Source organism: Prunus dulcis, chromosome 8 (assembly GCF_902201215.1).
Source record: "Prunus dulcis chromosome 8, ALMONDv2, whole genome shotgun sequence".
In the NCBI taxonomy this organism is placed as follows: domain Eukaryota; kingdom Viridiplantae; phylum Streptophyta; class Magnoliopsida; order Rosales; family Rosaceae; genus Prunus; species Prunus dulcis.
In genome coordinates this window covers 6,720,431-6,744,852 of record NC_047657.1, presented here as the reverse complement: position 1 = coordinate 6,744,852, position 24,422 = coordinate 6,720,431, and the positions used below count along the sequence as shown (strand labels likewise).

Genomic DNA, 24,422 nt, shown 5'->3' with positions numbered 1-24,422 from the left:
CGTTCCAAGGGTATGATTTTCTCATCTCTCTTTGTTTCATTTATGAAATGGTTAAGTCTAGGAGCACACCAATACTTTGAGTTTAAAGATCCATATAAAAAGGTTTAAGATTTAAGCTCCAATATGATCTCTTGCTTCTGTTGCTTCATTTGAAAATTTTGAGTTGTTAGTAGCTTAATGAACCTTGCAAAACTTAGTTAATTCTTCACCGGCAATATTGCTTGTACGTGTGTCGAGATTTTCAGCTTATATTTTTTCTAGCTTTACAGTCATAGTCTGATTTGTTAATCCTTTAGTAAATTTATTCTTATTGTATCATTTCGCTGGTTTGCCACTTAATCAGTTGATGCTTTGTGATTCATAGTTCATGTTGAGATTTCACATTGTGATATGAGATACATATACATATTTTCCCCAATGCAGACGTCCATACGTTATTACTGTGCAGACGCCATGTATTTTCTACTACACCTCCTTACTTTCCTCCCTATTTACAATGGCGTTCGATATCTGCATAAAATAATACTAGTGATAAGACATTATAACCATACTTAAACCAAATTGAGTTTAAACATACGAAGTAATCTTATACCACATGGTTTTAACCCTAAAACCAAATTGAGGACACAAATTGAATTGCGAAGGAAGAAAATGTCAAAAATCAAGACATACACAACATAATCATAGAGCAGTAATTTTACATTCATATAATCCCACTCATAAAGGTTGAGAAATTACCACACCCACTTACAATTGGATCACAAAAACCATAGCCTTAAAAGTTCAAAAATTACCCAACCTTGAAATTGAATTCAAGGAGGCGAAACCGAAGCAGGGTTATGGTTATATATAAACCAATCTTCTTTTTCTTGTGACCCACTATTTGTGTTTAAAGTTTGGTGGCCTGGCTTGGATTGGCAACTTTCACAATAGGGTTTACAGTAGGTTAACGTATTTATTATCAATTTCTTTTCGTGATTTGCTGAAATGAATTACTTATTAGAGAATTCTCCTTGTAGTGTCAGGACTGAATTGTCAAAAATTGATGACAAAATTAAAATAGGAATTATGTTTGCAGATGATAAATGAAGTCCAATTGCAAGAGTGACTTGGTTGAAACAGAAGTCACTCCTCTACACAATCTTTCAACTTTTCCTAACAGAAGTCACTGTTTGAGCTGATTAAACACACTTGCAAAAGTGTTTCTTGGGACCAAATTGGACAAGCCAAAAAGTTCAGGGGACAGATTTTTCAGAAAAATAACCCTTAACTTTCATCCTACTAGTTTTTCGCGCCAATAGTTTAGAAATGAGCATTTGCGGATATATTGGAAGATTGTCTCTCAAATAATTTCCACTAGCACTCTGTTGTTTTAATGTCTGCCAAGCAACGCCAAGTATCGGCAAAAATGTGTTTTAAATATTACTGAGAATACAACCCATAAGTCACACTCGGTAGAACTTAAGATAGCAAGACCCTGTTGAATTAAGGATATTGTTTACGTAAAACTGGCAACACCGATGAACTGCCGCTCATCCTGGATTGAAAGATATGGTCCGAGAAGAATACCATCACAACTCAAATGTAAGCAACTTCAAAAAATTTATCCCGTTCTGCAGTAGATTCCTAAATTCTCTTTACGGCAGTATGGTGTTTGTTCTTTGGCCATCTTTCAGAATTCTTGGGATAATTGAATTGGTTAGGACCCCTATCTGCTGCCATGTTATCAGGCTGCTCCACATCTAGTGGTAGAACATGTAGAACCCTATCTTTTTGTTGGTGTTATCATCCTTTCCATTTACCATCAGAATGAGGATGTTCTTCTGCACTTTTGTCCATGAGAAGATTGGAATCCCCGTTAGTTTTCGTGTGTGCAGATCCACTATATATTTCTCCCTGTTTTGATGAAAACTTGTATCTTAGAAACAATGAATTTGCCATAACCCCGACAGAACTCAAGCCCATGAGGGCTCCAGCAATTGACGGCGTCAGCATGGTCCCAGTTACTGGCAGCAACACTCCAGCAGCAATTGGAAGTCCTACCTGTAAAAAGCTTGTAGCATAAGACTAGGTATTGCTTCTGAAAAGAGAGCAAAGCATATACAGTATCTTGAAACAATACTAAGGAAAGGGGAAAGAAAAATGAAAAGGGAGAAAAAGACAAGAAAAGAAACAATATGGTTTGTCCTTGTATTAAGCACCTCATTAGAAGGATAATCCAAAAAACAAAAAGAAAAGGATTGCAGTTTCAACTTAAGTCTGCCCGAGTTAAACAAGTATGGTATATAAAACAGTTTGATTATCGAAATTGTCAGCTACTGGAAGCAGCTAAGGACGGCACATTCTAATTTATTTCAGGCAACTGAAAGTACTTTGAATCACTTTGAGTAAACTAGTAAATCTGACAGCAAAAAAAAAGCCAGATAAAAATCACAATATTTGCTCCACCATTCCATTCTTTTAAAATTTTATGTAGGTACTAAAGATTCAAAATCAACTTTCTAATAAGCTTGTGATATCTACAGGCTTTCATTCTTGTGCTTCCAGTGGCACGAAACTCCAGAAGATGGAATATGATCTCTTTCGTTCTATTTCAGCTTCTGGTGCTGGAGAAAATTTAAAAAAAGAAATAGAACACTGGCTATTCCTATTCCATAAAGGACTTACAATATTGTATGCAAAAGCCCACCAAAGATTTTGCTTCACAGTCTTCATGGTTAGCCTGCTGAGCTCCAAAGCATCAAGTACCTGGAGGACGTTATGAAGATCAAATATACAATACAACAGTGCTTATTACATGAAAAGAAGACTATACTAACCCTTTCTCCAGCCCTTCAGCGATCAACATTATTCATATTTTCCAAATAATCATTTTCAGCTGTACTGGTAAAAAGATTTGTGCTGCATTCTTCAATTTGTAGTTGTGGACGACTGTGAAAGCAAATTTTCCTAACAGGCTTGTAAGCCTCTATCTATAGTTTGGTTTCCAGATATAGCAGAGTATACAATCTGGTGCCAATTTATGCTTTCACAAACAACAAGGGAGGTGTTTGCATAAATAACCCTTTAAAGAATTTATACATTAACACTGGATTGAGGCATGCACAGCTCCAGTAATTGATTTTCAGGGCTCCTCAAATTCCTAGAGTTCGAGTTCTGAAAGCGAGGATTTCTTCGTTTCCTTTGAGGAATTTTGTTGTTGAACTTCATAAGCTAGCCTTGTTTTAGTTCATTATTAATTTCCTTTGAGTTCTCTCTTGTACGCTTATTGTGTTGCACTCGTTTTGCACTTAGACACACATATCATGCATGTCATAAAAACTTCTAGAAAATTATGATAACTTAAAAGGAAAAAAAGAAACCGCAACTGTTAATTGAATATGTCAGATCACATATATATATGCACATTCTCATATGCCCTTTGCCAAAACGAAAAAGGCACAGGCCAGCTGGTAAGTGGCCCCTTATTTTGCTCAAGAGAAAGCAAGTTGTGTGGTTGTACCAACATGCACTTTAATGACAGAGTTACATTTACATCTTCAATTGCTTAAAAAGAGTTGTTATTATATATTTCGCCTCTAGCACCCCAACCCCAAATTAACTGGGAATTCACCGATTTTTGATCAACTATTTCTTTACTTCTCTTTTAAGAGAGAACTTTTATTAACAAAATATTAAACAGTACAACCAGTAGTTACAAAATCCACTTCTATATAACAAACCAAAAAAAAACAAGAGCAGATCAAAACTAGCCACAGGAACAAACCAAAGAAAACACTACTAATAGATGCCTCCAAATCTAGCAATAAGGCAGACAAACTGACAACCTTGAAAACATTGGAAACAAAACCCCAAAGAGATGACAAAGAAACACCATATGCCACAAGTCTTCGACCACATCCCATTTGAGTCTTAAAAAATTCTTTTATTCCTCTCCATCCATAAGGCCCCAATGACAGCCAACACTCTGCAGTTCCATAAGAACTCAGCCCTCTACCCCACCCCACCCCCAGCGCGAAAACCGTTAACCCTTAACTAAGGTAAGGAACAACATCCTTTCAACCCTTAGAAATGAAATGGATGGATGCAATTATACAGGTAAAATGGTTCATGATATGAAGCAAATAGTTATGTTGTACTACAAAAGTTATATTTTTCTAAAAGTACCTGTGAAAGTCTGTTGCCCAGTAGCACAATAGAGGATACCTCACTAGCAGCTCCAACACCACCACCCATGGCAATTCCAACATGTGATGAAGCTAACGCTGCAGCATCATTAATTCCATCACCAACCATGGCTACAATGTTTTGATCCTTCTGAAGTTCCGTTATGAATTTCTTCTTTTCCCTCGGTTTAACACCAGATATCACCTGCAATCCACAGCATAGCTTTTACCTTTGAATACGATAGAGGAAAAGCTTTTTATGTTCAGCTTAAAGTTGTATAACACTTTAGACCACTACTTAAATTACTTGGGGAAAAATAATTCCTACTATAGGGATAATTATAAATATATATAGTCAGATTGTGGAACACAGGTAAATCAAACGGGCCTAAGACTGATGAATCCAGTTTCCTTTTCCTCCTATCTGGACTATGTGCTGAAAAACCTGAGTACTCTCCACAACTGTCCTCAGTTTCTTCTTCATGTAACTGTCTTCAAAAGAAAAGCTGCACAAACCTCTGTCATAACAGCCACCCTATTATTTTAACCCATAGACACCTGAAAAGTCGAGGAAATCTTGAGTACAAAGGTATTTCCCGTACCCAACAATCTTCCCAAAATCTAACTTTGTTCCCCCTTCCCACCATAAACTGACAGCAACAATAAAAAACCTCCCATCTTTGGGATCTTTTCATGGACATGGACTCAAACCCCTCAAGACAAACTTCGCATCCCAACAATTCTTATGGAGGCCATATCTATTTGTTAAAATAATCTTTACAGCTCGGCAGAAGTAATTCTCCATAGCCAAGCTTTGTGAATGCTTATAACTTGAATTTCTCACATTCAGGAGTAGTTTCTTCCTACAATGCAGTCACCATTTCTAACTAATTACATATCCCTGCAATTCATTCAGTTCTCATGTGTTGTCTTTCCATCAAAATAAGTTTCATTTGTCCACCCTCAGTTATGGAATCAGCAGTCACTATAACAGGTCAAGATTGAAATCAGAGTCTCACTCTTAAAGATTCCAGTGTTTAACCTTAAAGACCAAGGAGCTGTCCTCTGTTATTTTATCAGATCAGAATGCATCTGTATGGAAGTCTTTTTGGCAATTTTCCTTGTTACTGTCTTGCTGTATCTCTCTTAGTGTAGAATTGATTTTTTTGGTTTCATGAAGTGTTTTTTTTAAAAGTGCTCCTTGTTCACCATTAGTACCTTGTTTCCTAAGTAATGAAAATTTTGTTTACCATAATAAAAAAAAAGAAATAATTGGAAACACCTTACCTTCTCTTTCGGAATACCAACAACAGATGCTACATACTCTGCGTTATTTCTTTTGTCCCCAGATAGCATGTATACATTTATCCCTTGCTTAGATAAAGATTTAACAACTTGTCCAGCATCTTCCCTTATCTGATCCTCAAAATAAATAAGACCAGCAAGAGTACTATCAATGCCAACATAAACAACAGACTGACTCTTATGGGCCTCTACTTCTTGAAATGGATTCTCATCAACTCCGTGCCTGCACATACGAGATAACACACAATCCAAGAGCAAATGGTTAAAATCACAATAAGAAAAAACATATCCTATATGGAAGCCAAAGCCAAAGACTAAGCCTTTTGGTCCAAAAATAAAATGTCTAAGGCAAGCAAAACAGTCAGTCCATTTTCACTAGTCATATCAATTTAAAAGTTAAGGTCAAGAGTCATATCAATTTAAAATCTTTTAAGGTCTAAGAATCTTCTATTCTTTAATGTCTTTAAAAGTCTGCAACTCTTTAACAAATATCTAGGATTTTCTTTTTAATTCCTTTATATGTCAAACCCCTATATAAATAAGGCTCACTTTTGTAAGTCAAAGGCAACTTGGAGTTAAAGAAATGAGCATTTGTTCATGGCTTGGAGCCCGGAATGCATGTACCCTCTCTCTATTTAGATTTACCTTCTCTTTCATCCTCTCCAATTACAGCAGGTCCATATCTTCTTTTTCTCTCAAAGATTCTCCCGTTTCCTACAAATTGTGCTACTTATAGACCTTTTTATTTTAGTAAGTTAAAGCACGCTTCTCCATTTAGATTGTTATTTGTAGTCGTAACAGTTCACCATGACCATAGGCATAACCCTCCTTTATGTTGTTCTACATCAATCTAAATCTTTCAATTAGAAGTAGGATTCTAAGTTCTTTTGAGTTACCTAACCATAATCCATGACCAATGCCCATAAGCATTACACATTCACAAGCAGCAATTCATATGCAAATACGAAGCAATACAAACTATTATATTCCATTGAAACCTGTAAACTACAAATGGGCCAGTGAGGAATTAATTACCTTTGAACCCAGTCCAAAGTTCCTATAGAAACCTTTTTGTTCTCAATAGTTGCTACAGCACCAGACCCAGGTTCTTCCAAAAATGTTCCATCTACAATCTGAAATAAAGGTTTACAGTAAATGATCTCAGCACCATGATTTTGTTAATACATGCACTTGATAATATATCTATCCTATGAGATACTATATAGTGGGAAAAGAAAAACAAAAGAAAAAAAGAAAAAAGAACAGAACTCCAGCCCAGTCAAGATGAAATCACTCTAAAGGGAACATCCTTAAAGTGCTTAGACCAAGATGTCCACAAAGATACAAAAAATCTAAATCTGTCCTTAATAAAATCCATTAGAGGACATATAACCTATGAAAGGAGACAACCTCAAACAACACTTTACCCAGGCCAAAACACCAGAGAAGCCTAAGAAACTGCTGCTTAAATACTTAATTCACATTTAGAAACAATCAAAACCAAGGGTAAAATTATGCCACACGATTACATTTTTCAAAAGGATCAACATTAAATTGTTTAAACATATTTTAGAAGATGCAAATATTTGTGGGGGCTAGTAGCTCCAGTAGTAGTGAGCATTTACCCCCATACAAATGCCAGATTATTTTACACAGCTATGGAATGTAAGCTTTCATTTTACAGTTCAACCTAGTATTTGCTTTTCTATCAAACACTTTCTTATGGGCATTCTTCATACTTAGGGTAAAACTTCCTACCAGTAATTGGCAGTGAAACTCATCTTAAGTCATCTTCCTACCAGTAATTGGCAGTGAAACTCATCTTAAGTCATCTTCCAATCTGATTAAGCTTATTTCTGCATAATAAGATGAGTCTCATCTAAGTTATCTCCTTTTCTTTTGCGATCCTATTTCGACTTTTAGCAGTGCTTTCAGATAACCAAAACGTCTTCTGGCGGCATTTGGCAGAAAAGGTTTCTTTTGGATTTTAAAACACTTAAAAATGATTTCTGGAGGAGCGCCTGCTAGCTTCTTCTTCATGAAGCATTTCGAAGTGCTTTTTCAGGCAGTGCTCGCATTTTTTCACTTCTAGAAAAAGCGTCTAAGTAGAAGTGCATCCTACAAAAGCACTCCCAAACAGGCCCTCAGTTTATTGAGTTATCAAAGTCTACTGTGTTTGTTTTCCATGTCAGTTGAGGTTAGTGGGCTTTAAAATAAATGTAGACTGACAAAACTTGCAGACCGATCCAAGGCAAACCGAGGAATAGAAGATTGGGTTGTTGTGAATCATAGATGGATAATGAAAAGTTGAAATAACGACGAAGAAATAAATGTAGACTGACAAAACTTGCATACCGATCCAAGCCAAACTGAAGAATAGAAGATTGGGTTGTTCTGAGTCATAGATGGATAATGAAAAATTGAAACAACGACGAAGAATCCTGATATGCAATCATGAAGGAGAAAGAATCATATGTTCACTTACTAAGAAACTTTGGTTCATATTAAATTCCATAAGGAATGCACTCCATAAAATATTGTGCACAGTAATCAAAATCCACCTCAACAGTATGGAACAATATGCATTTCAATAAGTTAAGGACGAAATGATCCATAAGAAGCACATTTACAAAGCTTGAGACGAAGGAACCTTCATATTCTGGCAATTAACAGCCTGAGCAGCTTCCACAATAGCTTTCCCAACAGGATGAACTGTATTTGATTCTACTCCAGCAGCAAACTTCAGAACATCAACTTCTGACCAAGTATGGTTAAACTTTTCTCTGTTAAAAGATTAAAAGAAAAATCACTCCAATTTTCATCTTAATGGTAAAAACCTAGTGACAAAAGCTCTGAGTTGTAATCTTTCTTTAACTGATCTAATTTCTAGATAATAAATTACTTAACCAATATAACAGGTAAAAAATACAGATTGGAAAGACTCCGGACTGAGTTGATGATAAAGGTAAAAAGATCACTTCTATACGGTTATGTGTACTCATCTTTGTAGTCATGTGTAAATTATAAAACAGCTAAAGTAACGCAATGTGTATCCATGAAAAGGATGAGTTATTTGGTCAAGTTGCACCTCTGATAATCAAGTCATAAAAAAATTTCATCCACTTCAAATGCATTTGGGTCCTAAAAACTGCATAAATTCGTCGCAACACCCAGAATTTATTCTAGTAGTACAGGTGGATTGTAAAACAGATCAAACAAATGCACTCGAGGAAATAATTGGTAATGCACATGTCACTAAACTACTTAAACACATTACTTACATCAACACATGCAGCTAGACAGCAATCCATAAGCAATATGTGATAAGATGCCATTCAATTAAGCAAGAGGAACAGTTTCAGTGTCCTGCTTGTTGACCTTTGGTTTTGGTTCCCTATTCTGAACAATGTTGAGTAAAGAGATCTTGCTTTAGCATGAGTGAAGAACGTATTTTTAATTTCTTTATTTATTTAATAGATCATTGAACATAGCCTAATTTGGGGTGAACTACGTATATTTACACTTCTCTATTATTTTTCTTTCGGTTTGGGTTTGGATCAGGGCTAGGAAGTTAAGAGTTGTAAATTCCCTTGCAATTGTTGGCAAGGGTCGAAGAGAGGAGATCATAGAAGCATGCTGAACTCTTATTGTTTCACAGAAAAATAAAGGAACCATTTTCTAATGTAATTAGAAAAGCTTCTGGCAAATTCAATTCCCTTAAATGAAACAGTCATGTGAGATTGAAAATTTTTCACCACTCAACTGTAAGTCAGTAACCTTTGAACGTTCAGGAGTCAAAATTTTTGTCACAACAGGTTTGCCCATTGTCAGAGTCCCTGTTTTATCAAACACTACAGTGTTCACCATTGAAAACTTCTCTAAAATATTTCCACCACGCAAAAGCAGTCCTCTTTTTGCTCCCAATGAAGTCCCAACCTAGAAAGCACTCAATACTGACGATAAATTTGATATATCATACGCAAGTAAATTCAAATTTAGCACTTATCAAACAAATGAAACTTACAGAGGTAATGATTTTGTTTGCAGAGTGTGTGCCAACCTTACCTTGTGGTCAGTTGTTGGGAGTGGTTTCTCTAAAATGCAATTGCTTAAATACAAAGTAAGCTGAATTCAGAAACTAGCATATCCTGTTCGCGTTCTGTTTATCATTTTATGGCATCATATATAGCTTTTGATAGGCAGAAAAGACTAAGCCAAGCAAAGGGTCTGAGCCTTGAAGGCGTTGCAATAAAAAACAAAGTATATACATTCTATTAACAAAAACATTAGAAATATTTATGGCATAACAAGTACAAGACCATTTTTAAGTAATAGCGTTTCCGCAAATTAAAGTCGGTAACATAGAAAGTAGGATTGTAAATTATGTTCTGATTTATTACTCAACTTCCACTGGATGGTATTTAAAATATACAAAAATTACAATAAAAGGAAAATAATTCTAGCAATTACATGAAATTACAACTAATTAAAAACTTTCCTACACTATTTAGTCAACTATACAACTCAGACTAACACATAGTAGGTTTATTAAGAGTAGTAAAGTGTGTGCATACGAACACCAGTACTTACAAATGCTCTTGTATTAACTAAACCTTAAGTTTTTGTTTCAAATGATTTGTATAATGGTTTATATTTCATTAGTGTTTGTATGCACGCATTTTATCCACTCTAAACGAACCTACTAGACACTTAAGTTTCTCCCAAAAAAAAAAAAATTTAATAATAATAAATAATTGATTAAATATACTTCTCTTTCGTTTGAAGATTTTCAAGCTTATTCATAATTTCTCGTTTCCCTCAAGTTTTTTATGAGATCAAAATTTCCGTCTGTACTTCCATGCATTCAAGCCTTTGATAATTTTGTGGAGACCAGTATTTAATATCTTGTTTAAAACACCATTTGGTCAACCATACAACTCAGACTAACACATAGTAGGTTTATTAAGAGTAGTAAAGTGCGTGCATATGCACACCAATACTTACAAATGTTCTTGTACTAACTAAACCTTAAGTTTTTGTTTCAAATGATTTGAATAATGGTTTATATTTCATTAGTGTTTGTATGCACGCATTTTATCCACTCTAAACGAACCTACTACAGACTTTAGTTTCTCCCAAAAAAAAATATATATTAAAATAATAAATAAATGATTAAATATACTTCCCTTGCGTTTGAAGATTTTCGAGCTTATTCATAATTTCTCGTTTCCCTCATGTTTTTTATGAGATTAAAATTTCCATCCGTACTTCCATGCATTCAAGCCTTCGATAATTTCGTGGAGACCAGTATTTAATATCTTGTTTAAAACACCATTTTGGTTGAAACATTATGAATGTTCCCATTACCCTCATAACTTTTCAGATTAACATGCACCATGTGGGTTTCATGTTGGTCACAACCAAAACAAAAAAATATTTTAATGAAGTAAAAACAACAAAATATTCCTTGTATGGCAGTAAGTATAGTTTTCAAAGAGATTACCAGCACAGCTGTGGGTGTGGCAAGCCCAAGGGCACATGGACAAGCAACAACCTGCAATCAGAAAACACAGATTAATGAAAAATGGAATTTTTTTTTTAAAGTAAAAGCAAATGTCAATCAGACAATGCAGCTAGGAAGTTTTTCCTTCTTTTAAGTGACAATCATTTTAAAACTCGTATCGAATCAATGATTAATTACCAGTTTCCAACTTTCCAAGAGGCAAACTAGAAGATAAGATATGAGCTTCCTTGATGGTATTGAAGAATTCTTAGGGTTACTTTCAAGTTTTTAAGTGTGATAAAAATCTAGGTCATACCAGAACACTGCAAGAGAGTTGCAATGCTAATGAAACTGAATTTCCTCCGTGAAAAGCAGCAGGTAAAATATGACCACCAATCAAGCTCCAGAATAAAAATGTGGCAGCAGATAGTGTCATTACTCCATATGTAAAATGCCCAGCCACCTGGTGAAACCAAACCAATCAAAAGACGAACACCATTCAAGTAAGTGTGATTGACAAATTAAGTTATGGCAACTGCGTACATGTAAGTTGCTTTGTTGTACTTGATTAAAAGTTTTGGTCCAGAAACAAGAAAAAGAATACAATAAAAATAAACACAAGAACACAGAATAAGCATAAAAGATTCTCACTAGTAAGCGATGCATTGAATTAGAAGTTAGAACAAGATAAAATTTATGGCAACACCAAATCATAAAAGTATCTAACCCATATCCAAGTCTCACAGGGTCACTTGTTCAAACAATACCGTGAAACTTCTGTGTACGCTTCTACTTTGCACTTCAACCAAGATATCGGAAATATCCAAGGTTCGATAGTCAAAACATAGTGAAAGGCCTATTTTCTCGCATATCTCCAAAGTATTGGCAACATCTGATATTGTTGGAAATTAGTTTTCTTGTGGATTTTGCCAACATTTCCACCAAAACTACCAAACTTTAGGTGAGTATTATTCAATCCTAAGACCTGAGAAAGCATTCTATACTCTCACCAGGTGCGGAATCCATCGGGTTCTAGCTACTTATCAGCATAAGGGGTGCAGAATTGCACCCAATGTGAAACAAAACTTTGACGGCAGCAAAAGCTGCCAGAAAAGCCAAGATTTAGTGTTTCTTCAAACACTCAGAATGCAATCATTTGTACATAAGCCCCCTCACCCATGGGCAACTTCACCCTCTGTCAAGATTTAAGAGAAAGAACAAACACAATTTGGTTTCAAAAAATTGCAAACCCACTATGTCGGTTCAGGTCACTTTGAGACCAAAACCGACCTAATCCAGCCCATGTGCACTGATGTAGAACAGCCCGTAGGTTTAGAATAAACAGCCCGTAAGTTTAGAGTAAACACTTGAGCAATAGAACAGAGAAGAAATAAGGGAGCGAAGAGAAGAATTAGAGATCGAAGAGACGAAGGGAAAGGGAAGGAATCAGAGAGTTTAAAGTAAGGAAATTTATCATTAACCAAGTCTGCCTTAAAAAATTACAAACAACTCTATTTATAGAGGCAAAACCCTTTTTAGTCTAGGAAAAGGAAAAGTAAACTTTAAGAAATAGGAAAGCAAATTAACTAATAAGAGATCCTTTAACAAGAAGGAATCTTTAAGAATTAGGAAAACTAATAATAGGAAAACTAATAATATGCATTCTGCATCATTCTCCCCCACCGAAAAAGAACTCGACACTGGCGAGTAAACCAAGATTATGGATGACGACGACGTTTGTAAGTATGGATGATGGGAGGACGGGATGCAGCCAAATCCAGATCATGAAGAGCATCCTGATAACTTTGCAGAAGAGTAGAATCCAACTGGCAAAATTCAGCTTCTGTAATCCAAGTATCCTCAGTAGCAGGCCTTCCAACCCAACGAACAAGATAACGGGTAGAACCTCCAGTAGACGAGGCCACAACTTCATGATCCAAGATGTCCTCAATCTGATCTGTAGGGACAGAACTAGTAGAAGGAATACGCGGCACCATAGGAGGAGTGGAACCCTGAGCAACATCCATAGAAATAGGTGGAGAAAAGGTGCCCCGATAAGGAGATAAATCAGAAATATTGAAAATGGGACTTATATGCATATCTGGGGGCAACTCAATCAAATAAGCATTGGACCCAAGCTTCTTAATGATACAATAAGGACCCATTGAACGAGCATGAAGCTTCTTAAAAGAGTGCTTAGGAAAATGTTCAGGACAAACCCGCACCATAACAAAATCCCCTTCCTGAAACTCCTGTTGACGACGATGAGCATTGGCTGCCAGTTTATAAGTGTCGGTGTGCATGGATATCTGCCATGCAGTTGCCTAATATGTTCAGCAAACAACGTAGCAGAATCTGAGGCGCGGGGAGCCACAGGAAGAGCAACTAAATCAACAGGTGATCAGGGAGAAAACCCATTAACCACCTCAAAAGGACTCTTACCGGTACTTCGATTAATTGAGTTGTTATAAGCAAACTCAGCCACAGGCAACAAGAGATCCCAATTACCAAGGTAATCCCCAACTAAACAGCGGAGTAAATCACCAACGCTGCGATTAACCACTTCAGTTTGACCATCTGTTTGGGGATGAAAAGCAGAAGAAAACTTCAAAGTAGTACCTAAAAGCTTCCACAAAGTCTTCCAAAAATAACTAACAAATTTGACATCACGATCAGAAACAATAGAGACGGGGAGGCCATGCAAATGGACTACTTCCTTAAAAAATAACTTGGCCACATAAGAAGCATCAGTATTTTTGGCACAAGGCAGAAAATGTGCCATTTTAGAAAAACGATCAACTATGACAAAGATAGAGTCATAGCCGCGACTAGTCTTAGGTAAACCAAGCACGAAATCCATACTAAGATCCTTCCATGGTGCATGAGGTATTGGTAGAGGGGTATATAAACCTGTTTTACGTTTGCGAGCTTTAGCTAGCTGACATGTGCGGCATTGGGAGATGAGATGAGCAACATCACGTTTTAATGATGGCCAATAGAAACGATCTTCCACCAAGGCAGTTGTCTTATCTTTGCCAAAATGTCCTGCGAGGCCGCCACCATGTAGTTCCCAAACAAGGAATTCACGGAGAGAAGTACGAGGAATACATAATTGTGTTCCTCGAAATAAGAACCCATCTCTTGTAATAAAGTCTACATACTCGCGACGGTTACCATTGGAAACTTCCTGAAAAATGATTCCAAAATATGGACAAGACGAATACTCAATCTTAATACGATCAAACTCGGTTACCTGAACTGTCATTGTGTGCAAAATAGTAGCCACGCGACTAAGGGCATCGGCTGCCTTATTGTCAATGCCTGGACGGTGTCGTAAAAAAAATGTAAAGATCTAGAGATATTCGGACCACTTAACATGTCGACTTGCTAATGGTGTGTTGAGAGTGGAGATATTTCAAAGCTTGATGATTTGAATACAACACAAATTCGTTTGGCAGTAGGTAATATTGCCAATACCGAAGTGCTTGTACCACAACATAAAACTCCTTATCATAAGTAGAATAACGTTGCTTTGCTTCATTAAGTTTCTCACTAAAGTATGCTACGGGATGTCCTCCTTGGCTAAGCACACCACCAATCCCAACTCCGGAAGCGTCACATGCGACTTCAAAGACTTTAGTCAAATCAGGATGTCGAAGAACAGGCACTTAAGTCATCTTCTACTTCAAAATTGTAAAGGCCTTGGTAGCCGTAGGGGTCCAAAGAAAAGCTCCTTGTTTCATACAATCAGTTACTGGTGCCATAATAGTACTGAACCCTGGAATAAATCGTCAATAAAAATAGGTGAGGCCAAGAAAGCTTTGTGCCTCTGTCAAAGTCATGGGTGTTGGCCAACCAATAATAGCCTCCACCTTGGCAGGATCTGTGCTAACCCCAGCCGCAGAAATATTGAACCCCAAGAATAAAACTTGAGGTTGAAGAAACGAACATTTTTTTAAGTTGACATACAATTTTTCCCTCTAAAAAGTAGAGAATATTGTCCTAAGATGTTGGAGATGTTCCTCCCGAGAGCGGCTGTATATCAGTATGTCATCAAAATAAACTACTAGAAATTTACCAATATAAGGTCGTAACACATGAGTCATCACCCTCATGAACGTGCTGGGTGCATTGGACATGCCAAAGGGCATCACAAGCCACTCATATAAGCCATCAGGGGTTTTAAACGTGGTTTTCCACTCATCTCTTTCACGAATACGGATTTGATGGTAGCCACTGCGAAGATCTATCTTTGAAAACCATTGGGAACCTGCCAAATCATCCAACATATCCTCAAGTCGCGGTATGGGGAAACGATACTTAACTGTAATTTTATTTACGGCGCGACTATCCACACACTCGCCAAGGAGTCATCCTTTTTGGGGGTAAGGAGAACTGGAATAGCACAAGGACTTAAGCTATGACGAATAAAGCCCTTAGCCAGCAACCCCTGAATTTGTCGATTCAATTTCGCTTGCTCAGGTGGATTCATACGATAATGGGGAAGATTAGGAATTTGCAAACCAGGAACAAGGTTAATGGCATGTTGAATCTCTCTCACTGGAGGTAGGTCATCTGGTAAGTCATCAAGTATGACATTAGAGAATTTAGTGAGGAGCTGTTGTATGGGTTCGGCAAGTGGAGTGGGGGTGTAGTCAGATGCCGGTTTAAGCAAGAGAGCAAAGACCACACGAGTTTCTTGCAGTTCGTGTGCAAAGTCTACAGGTGATAAAATACTCAATCGATGCTCCAAAGCCTTCTCTTTAATTGACAGTGTTGGTTGAACATCCTTAGTTGGTTTGATGGCCAGATTGGAAGTCTTTAACGTTATGTTCTTTCCTTCATGTTGAAAAGTATAGGTGTTCTCTCTGCTGCAACTTTTCACACGGCGGTCATAAAGCCAAGGCCGACCTAGGAGCACATGTGCGACACTCATAGGTAGGATATCACAATAAAGTTGCTCATGACAGGGACCCAATTGAAGAGGAACAAGACATCTTTCGGTAACAGGTACCCTGGTTTTATCAACCCAGCCAACATGAAAAGGATGGGGGTGTGGCTCAGCCTGAAGGTGAAGGCGATTGACAGCAGTTTTAGAGATAACATTCAGCGTACTTCCCCCATCAATAACTAGTTGGCATCTATTGGTACCGCAAGGGGCATAGGTTTGAAAGATACTTGTGCGCTTCCATGAATCAGGAGGTGGAGATGTAGGTGCTAAATAAATACAATACATAACACTCAGTTGGTGAAACGCCGCCTCCTCACAGCAATTATCAAGTTCTAGATCATAAACAGGTTCAAGGGGCTCCACATACTCGTCCACACACAAGTCTTCATTGAGGGAGCCAAGGGTTAAAGTTCTGTGGGGACAACGGGAGGCGATGTGGCCCTTAGTGTGGCAACGATAGCATTCTATATGAGAAGCCGTGGATGGGCTAGTCCTTTTTCTGTTGCAGGTATGGTAGGAGCAGGTGGACCGACAACGCCATATTTAGAGCTAGGAGTACTACGGTTTGGAGTAAGAGTGGAAGAGTGCCCAAAATGCCATGTATATCAACATTGTGGACGCAAAAAAGTTTCAGGTTCCAATGCGTGGCAATATACATCTTCCAGAGTATGCGGACGGAACCTCCCGACTTCACGTTTGACATCGTCACAAAGACCATGGATAAAGCGAGACATAGTGATGTCTGGTTCTTCACGAATCCCAGCACGTATCTTGTGTTCGATAAAACGAGCGTGGAATTCAATAACGGTTAAACTTCCTTGTGAAAGGGTCCATAATTGGTCATACAATTGATGGCAATAAAAGGTGGGAAGATATTGTTTGCGAAGCTTTAATTTCATCTCGTCCTAGAGTCACAGGCGGCTGTCCAAATTGGTATAGTTGCTCCTCCATGGAATTCCAATATTGTCTAGCGGCTCCTTGTAGCGTCATCTTACCAATGCGAAGTTTATGAGCATCCGTCAAATCGTACCAGGCGAAATAATCTTCCATGGCTTGAACCCAATCAAGAAACATCGTAGGATCCCCATGACCATCAAAAGTAGGAGCAGTAGGCTTGATGTGGCGGATGACATCGTTGTCAAAATGGCAAGGGGTATGAGTACCTTGATCATGTGGAACTGTAGAAGGGCCCATTGTGTGTTGGGTATAATGGGGCGGTGCCAGAGACCCAAAAGAAAAGGAGGGCTCCAATTGAGCCTTGGGCTCATCAAGCGAGAGCCTAGTGGAGCTATGAGGCATGCCGTATGGCATGGCCTTGAGTTTTTGATCCACAAGTGGATTGGGTAGAAGGCCACTTTTTGGTGGTGGCGTAGAGGAACTCAAGAGCACTGCGGAGGTAGAAGAAGGTTCAGCATGTCCAGCCCGAAAGTGATTGATAAGCAACTGAACGGAGTCTTGGAGTTTGGTGATGCCCAGGTCCGTTTTCGCACGATGTGTGGGAGCCTGTACCAACTCGTCTTTGAGGTCAACGCTGAGTTTGGAGAGTTGGGTTTCCATGCCAGCGATATCGTCAGAAACTTTGTCTTGAAACGCAGGAAATTGTTCTACAAGGCTGGCCACGGTTTGGGGCACCATGGGAGAGAGCAAACGCAAACGAAAGTGAGGGAAGGCTCTGATTACCAATTGATGTAGAACAGCCCGTAGGTTTAGAGTAAACAGCCCGTAAGTTTAGAGTAAACACTTGAGCAATAGAACAGAGAAGAAATAAAGGATCGAGGAGAAGAATTAGAGATCGAAGAGGCGAAGGGAAAGGGAAGGAATCAGAGAGTTTAAAGTAAGGAAATTTATCATTAATTAAGTCTACCTTAAAAGATTACAAACAACTCTATTTATAGAGGCAAAACCCTTTTTAGTCTAGGAAAAGGAAAAGTAAACTTTAAGAAATAGGAAAGCAAATTAACTAATGAGAGATCCTTTAACAAGAAGGAATCTTTAAGAATTAGGAAAACTAATAAGAGGAAAACTAATCCAAATAGAAGTAGGAAAACTAATAATATGCATTCTGCATCATGCACCCCTACAAGTAATAAGCCACTATTATAAATTGAAAATACTTTACTTTGGATATCACTACTGCAAAATAGCGAATATAGTATAATGTATGTCCAAATACTCTAAGAATGAATGGATCACCTTGTCAGCCAAGCGCTGTACAGGAGCTTCCCTACTCTGTGCTTCTTCTACCAAACGAACAATGTCTGCCATAGCAGTCTCACCACCGGGTCTCTGCACTTCAACTGTAAGAGTTCCATTGAGATTTATGCTTCCGGCAGCAACTTGACTCTAGCACAAACATAAAATTCCCCAATATTATGATAAAGTCATATCTGAAATAGCTTCTATAATGTGAATTAAAATGTGTAACATAGAAGAGATGGGGAAAATGCCCACGCTCAATATACAACAATAACCATACCCCAGGTAGTTTGGTCACTGGCAATGGCTCTCCTGTAAAACTTGATTCATCAATGATACTTCTACCCGCTTTAACAATTCCATCTACTGGAACACGTTCCTAAAGCAAAGCAAAAAAGGAAACTGTAATTGCATGCCACAAAATCAGGATACTAGATAGGCTATATAATTCACCACTATGTTATCTTTTGCACAAGAAATTGGGAGATCAACGATCCATAAAGTAGTAGTGGCATCTAACAGAAAAGACTGAATCTATCAAAGGATAAAGCACTTAAGAGTATAACTGAAAAGTTAAACATGGTCAATGTAGAGAGAGAGAGAGAGAGAGAGAGAGAGAGAGAGAGAGAGAGAGAGAGAATGTACAAAACATTCAATAATATAAAAAAAAAAAGCAGGACTGTATCATACTTACTCCAGGTAGTACAAGAATTTGATCTCCAACAGAGAGACTGTTAGACGGAACTTCAACTATTGATTCCAACTCTTTTGCACCGTCGTTGACCAAAAGACGAGCTTTTGACGGTATAATACTTAGAAGTTCGGTCATATCACTGGTTGCTTTGATTTTAGCTCTTTGTTCAAGATTCCTCCCTAACAAGACAAATGCTATCAACATAATTGGTTCCTCGAAGAAAGTCTTCCAGCCCTGCATCCACAACAAAGGCTACAGAGTTAGCAAGCACGACACATATACGTTTCAATCAAATTTCGAAGTTCAGAAGAAGAGAGCGGGGTAGGGAAGGAGGGCAAGAGAGGGGCAAACTCTTTAGCTTTTCTTAAACGACAGAATAGGTCATACACAAAAAGAGGGCCAAAAATAGTCTTAAACCAAAGTGTTTGGGCCAGGCCCTCCAAAATTTAACCTGTTGGACCAACATGATTTCAGATATTTATTTTCTAAAAGAAATAGTTGGAATTAGAGCCTGGTTGACTGTATGGCATGAAGATTTGAAGCATAAAATTACTCCTCAAGGATGCATGTGGAACAGAGTTTAACATATATCAGCCCCTTCTGCGCATTCAGTTACCTTTTTAGGCAATGCCTTACAAAGATCAGCAATCAGCATTGATAATATGCAGTAACAAGCAAGCATGTTATGCAGCATGTTATATTGCAAGTATGATGTTACCCATTAGAAGATAACCAGGCAACGCTAAACAAGTATCCAATTTCTTGGTATTGACATAAAACAGTATCAACAAGTATCAACCAACTAACTTATAACAGAGGACCCCTTTGTTCATCCCACGTACAAATTAAAACTTTGTAGACCAACTAGATACAGAACCAAAAAAGAAAAAGAGAGATAAGCACTAACCAGCTTTGGTATAAATGCAGCTATTGAACTGACAGTGAATGAAGATAAAGCCCCAAGACCAACCAAAGTATTCATGTTCGGAGCCCCTCTAACAAGGCTCCTCAAACCGTCAATGATAAGTCGGCGCCCAGGACCAAGCAATGTAAATAGACATAAGGAAAGATGGAATCCTGTCGAATGAAGTGCATGGATCCATGACACCTTAGCTCCAAAAAAATGGGAGAGATGGCCAACTAGGCAGACAGCACACAGTGCCCAAGAGAAAGCAAGCTCATTGCCTAACAAAAAACAGTAAAATAGAAATTAGCTGCACGGTGTAGTGCAGATAAATCATCAATGGTTAAAGACATAGAACTCTGAAGCAGTTTACAGAACAATATAGACACCCTTTGAGAAAAAACAAGCATACTAGAGATGCTCACTACTTAAAGATGTCTACCACTTTCTTTCAGGCGTTTACGCTTTTCTTCCATTTTCCTTTCAAAAACTTTGAGAAAATTGTCTCTTCCTGAATCTGCACATAACAAGTAACCAATTAGTTGAACCACTACAAGAATCAAATTAATTCATAAGGGGAAAAACCAAATTGAGTCTTGACTTTGGTCATTATGCAGTGCTTCCAATCAGAGTAAAAATCAAGGAAAGAAAATACCAAGTCTTCATCACACAAAGAAAAACATAACAGAATGTATTTTCCAAGGATAGATGGTGCATAGTAAGACTAAGTTGTGCACAACAAATAAGAAAAACAATCTCACATATTCAAAAATTGAAGAAAAGCAAAAAAAAAAAAAAAAAAAAAAAAAAAGGACAATGGAACGACATTAAGTTTTCATTACAAATATCACTTTCAATTAGAAGTTCCATTTGTATAATTTCTTTTTATAGGAACCAAGAACCTCCATTTGTATAATTTGTTTCATTTCTTTACCCACTTCATTTCTCTTTTTGTTGTCGTTTTAAGGTGGGTGATGGGGAAAGAGTGAGGTTTTGGGAAGAGTGTTGGGTGGGAGAAACAGCTTTTTGTTCTCTTTATCCTCGCCCTTATAGGGTATCTCAATATCATAATGTTACTATTGCAAATGTTTGTGTTGATATATATTTATTTTTCCTTTGAGCTGGGATTTTGGGTTCCGTAGGAACTTGAACGATTTAGAAATAGAAGAACTTTCAGCATTATTATCGAATTAGAATCAGTCAAGTTGGTTTCTCATAGAGCAGATAGGAGAATTTGGAGTTTGGAGTCTTCAGGATTGTTTTCTTGCAATTCATTCTAAAAGCACCTTCTGGACAATCCCTCTATTTCTCTCTTCACACCTTCCCAGGTGATTTGGAAAGCTAAATTACCTCCTAAGGTAAGTATTAGCCTGGTTAATTGTTCCTTGGTTAGGAAGGACGCATTGTGTTTGCAAAAGGAAAAAAAACTGAAAGAATTTCGTTTCTTAAAAAACTGAAAACTCTATCTAAACAACCAGTAAGGCATATAAAGAGCACATAACAATTTCAATGCATACGATTGTGTCCTCGTAAATAGAAACACCTCAACTACAAAGTACATATACAAAAACTAAGAAAGAAAAGAAGATATTGACGGCTTTCCACAATTGTGGATAAACATATACCAACAAAAAAAAATGCCCATATGGGGAAACGATTAGTCTAATTCTCAAATATCTTATGCATAGTATACAACCAACTTATAGAAAGATGAGTCCTTGATTTCCTAATGAGAACTAAGGAATTGCTAAGCTCAGAGAGTAGAAGGGGAACAGAAAATCCTCCTCCATAGCAGAAATGCTCCTCAAACCAATCCACCACAATGAGCTGCTGGTTGGGACTACCTATAGAAGCAAGTAACTGTGAATCAATAACAACTTTCAAGCCTCTTCTGTTACATCTAATAAACTGAAGCGGAGATGTAAAACATTCTGTGCATATACATGTCACTGAAATTAAATCCAACGATTTGAGGACATACCATAAACAATTATGGTTGAGCCTGACAAGAAATATTTTGCACTTTTATGGTGATATATCTCCTTCCATAGCTCCCTGACCTGCCACTAAACCCAGCAAGCTTCACATAAATCATTTGAAAACCCTAAACTCGTGATCATATCTACTCTTATTTTAAAAGTTTGGGGTTCTAATTTGACAACCAGTGTTAGAGAAACAGCTCTCTGGAGGGACCTAAATATATCATAATATTTCTGCACTTATCGTCATTTCTAAAGAAGCACAAAGTCTACCCCACTTAATTTCCGTCCATCTTAGCAGCTGAAATGATTTCGATCTTTAAAAAAAAAAAAATTATAATAGCATCACAACAATACAACCCCAAGTTTGAGAACAACTTCAATCCTCAAATTCTCGAAACGATATAGAAAATTCCACAGCATCACAATTTTGATATGCAACAGAAGCGTGCTTGAGGATTGAGAAAAGAGAGCTTTTTAGGGTTGAAATCAAGGGTAGAAAACAAACACTTTCAAGCAAACGTCATGCTTCTCATGCACTATGACTGAATATGCAACTCTAGCTGTCCTGTAATTAAACAAGTAGAGACCAGCTGAGCAACTATTTTTGCAACTCAACAATCTAAGGATGAAGCCTATATCCTCGTACCCCTGCAACTACTGTGCTAATAAAATCCTGACAGCCAACATCAGAACAATCAGCACTGAACGTCTGCCAATATATAAAGTAATCTCAATCTCAATCACCACCGGTTCTTGAAATGTTTATTAAAGACCTATTTAGATCTTGTTCTTAATAAAGCAAAACAAGTTGATATTTCTATATGTGTGTGTGTAAATCGTATAATAAGAAATAGAGACTTTGTTAGAATAAAAAATAAAAAAAATTATCCAGCAGTGAACAAGAAGTCCACAGCAAACTGAGAAAGCTCTAACACAACACAATTTCATTCCACAGCAAACACACTCAAAAGAAATTATCTACAAACTGTTGGTCCCAAATCAGCATGAAGATTAAAGAACGAGTGATTATAGGTTCAAATTTTATCCAGCAAAAACTGTAAAGAAAAAACAACGCACTCGAAAAATATTAGCCATGAGTCCATGACAAAGATTAACCAAGCATACAACTTTTCAATAAATGAGAACCATGGAATCCATACTCAAATGCGAACAACAAATAACAATAACACACTGAAGGCGAAGAACTTGTGAAATGCTTACCACGAAGGTTAGACTTGAAACCACAATTAGTCAAATGCTTGGCAAGTGTCTCTCCTAACTGCTTCTGCCAGTTTGGAGTAACCTTGGCTTCAGACACAGGCCACACAACTGCTGTCTCTGTTGTGAGATTTACACTAGCAGATGACACCTGTGGCTGCCATATAGATAATAAAATGAAGAAGATTGGTTTAGTTTACAGAACAGAACAAAAATCATCAACAAAATCAACCTGCGCACCCTTCTCAAATGCCTTTAAGTGATAAGGAAAGAGAACATCATATATTACTTAGACTTTTCTTTTTCTTCTCCTTCTCATAAACATGAGAACAATACAAAATTCCAAAAAGAAAAACAGGAATCTTAAACCTACTAGTTTCCTACTTGGGTTGTCTTCAATAGCACAAGAAAAGAATGCGAGACACCAAGGAAGAAATGCTAATATATATTTCAATGTTTATACTCTACTATAAAATAGAAAGGTATTCTCGATTTGATCCAGCAAATGAAGGCTAGAGTAGTGTTGTATATATTTGCTTCATATCCACATTCATAAGTTTGCAAATCCAACAACTGGAATTCCAAATGAAATTCAGTTCCTCACAACCAAATGCAGCTTTCTTATCAGCAAATACTGTGACTTTGCCTATTTCCAGAGCATGAAATTTCACTTCCAACAGAAAATACATGAAAATTTGAGGCAGAAGAAGGAAAAACTTACTTGACTTTCTAGAATTCGCTTCACACTGGCAGCACATCCCCCACATGTCATTCCCTATAGGAAAACACCAAACAAATTGAGTAAGAGAGAGAGAGAGAGAGGAGGGATTTGTAATGTATAGTGTATGCTTACTCCAACATCGAGAACAATGACATCCGTCGAGACCGTTGAAATCTCATCGCACCCAGCAGCAACCACCTTCGACTTCGCATCACCGCCGCCGGAACCGCCCTCACCGTCACCGCCACTGCCGCCACTCTCGCCGCCAAAGCCACCATTTCCACCGCCGGAAGCAAACGACGCAGCGGAGCTCCCAACGCACCCTAAACGGCACCGTCCCGCAGGGTCAACGAGGCACAGGCTCCTCAGCGAGGACGAAGAGAAAGGACTATTAGGCCTCTGAAAGCCGTAGCTGCTGGGAAGGCAAGAAGTGAGCCTGCGAGCTAGCAGACGACTCGGGAGGCGTTGACTGAGAAAGGTCTGAGAGAGGCGACGGTTGAGGGTTCTGGAGACGGCGAGGAGAGCTACCGTTGTCGGCGTCGCTGCAGACAATGTGGACTCCATGGGAGGGTTGGCGATTGAAGCGAGCAGCTCAGAGTTTGGATCACTGAATCTCTATCTTTGTTTTTTATCGTACGAAATATAAAATTACAAAGCCATGTGATAATCGCGGTGCTTCACAGCTGCCAGGTGGGAGAGCCACAGTATAGCATCGAATCTGGTTGGTGTGTGTTTTAAATGTGGGAAGGGGAAAATTCTACAATGGGCGTGGTGTATTCATG

General features: G+C 37.9%; 1 protein-coding gene across 1 annotated transcript; it reads right to left on the bottom strand.

The window, feature by feature from the left end:
* Window positions 1–1,086: 1,086 nt before the first annotated feature.
* LOC117636619 (copper-transporting ATPase PAA1, chloroplastic) lies at window positions 1,087–24,368 on the bottom strand. The gene is made up of 17 exons (XM_034371207.1): window positions 23,773–24,368; window positions 23,641–23,694; window positions 22,923–23,076; window positions 20,162–20,236; window positions 19,723–20,000; window positions 18,816–19,049; window positions 18,402–18,500; window positions 18,119–18,268; window positions 11,291–11,437; window positions 10,975–11,025; window positions 9,235–9,407; window positions 8,122–8,254; window positions 6,507–6,604; window positions 5,454–5,694; window positions 4,168–4,371; window positions 2,668–2,748; window positions 1,087–2,043 (listed from the first exon to the last, which is right to left on the bottom strand). Exons 1-17 carry the CDS (start codon window positions 24,202–24,204, stop codon window positions 1,786–1,788), a joined length of 2,862 nt encoding a protein of 953 aa, XP_034227098.1. The 5' UTR covers window positions 24,205–24,368; the 3' UTR covers window positions 1,087–1,785.
* Window positions 24,369–24,422: the final 54 nt, after the last annotated feature.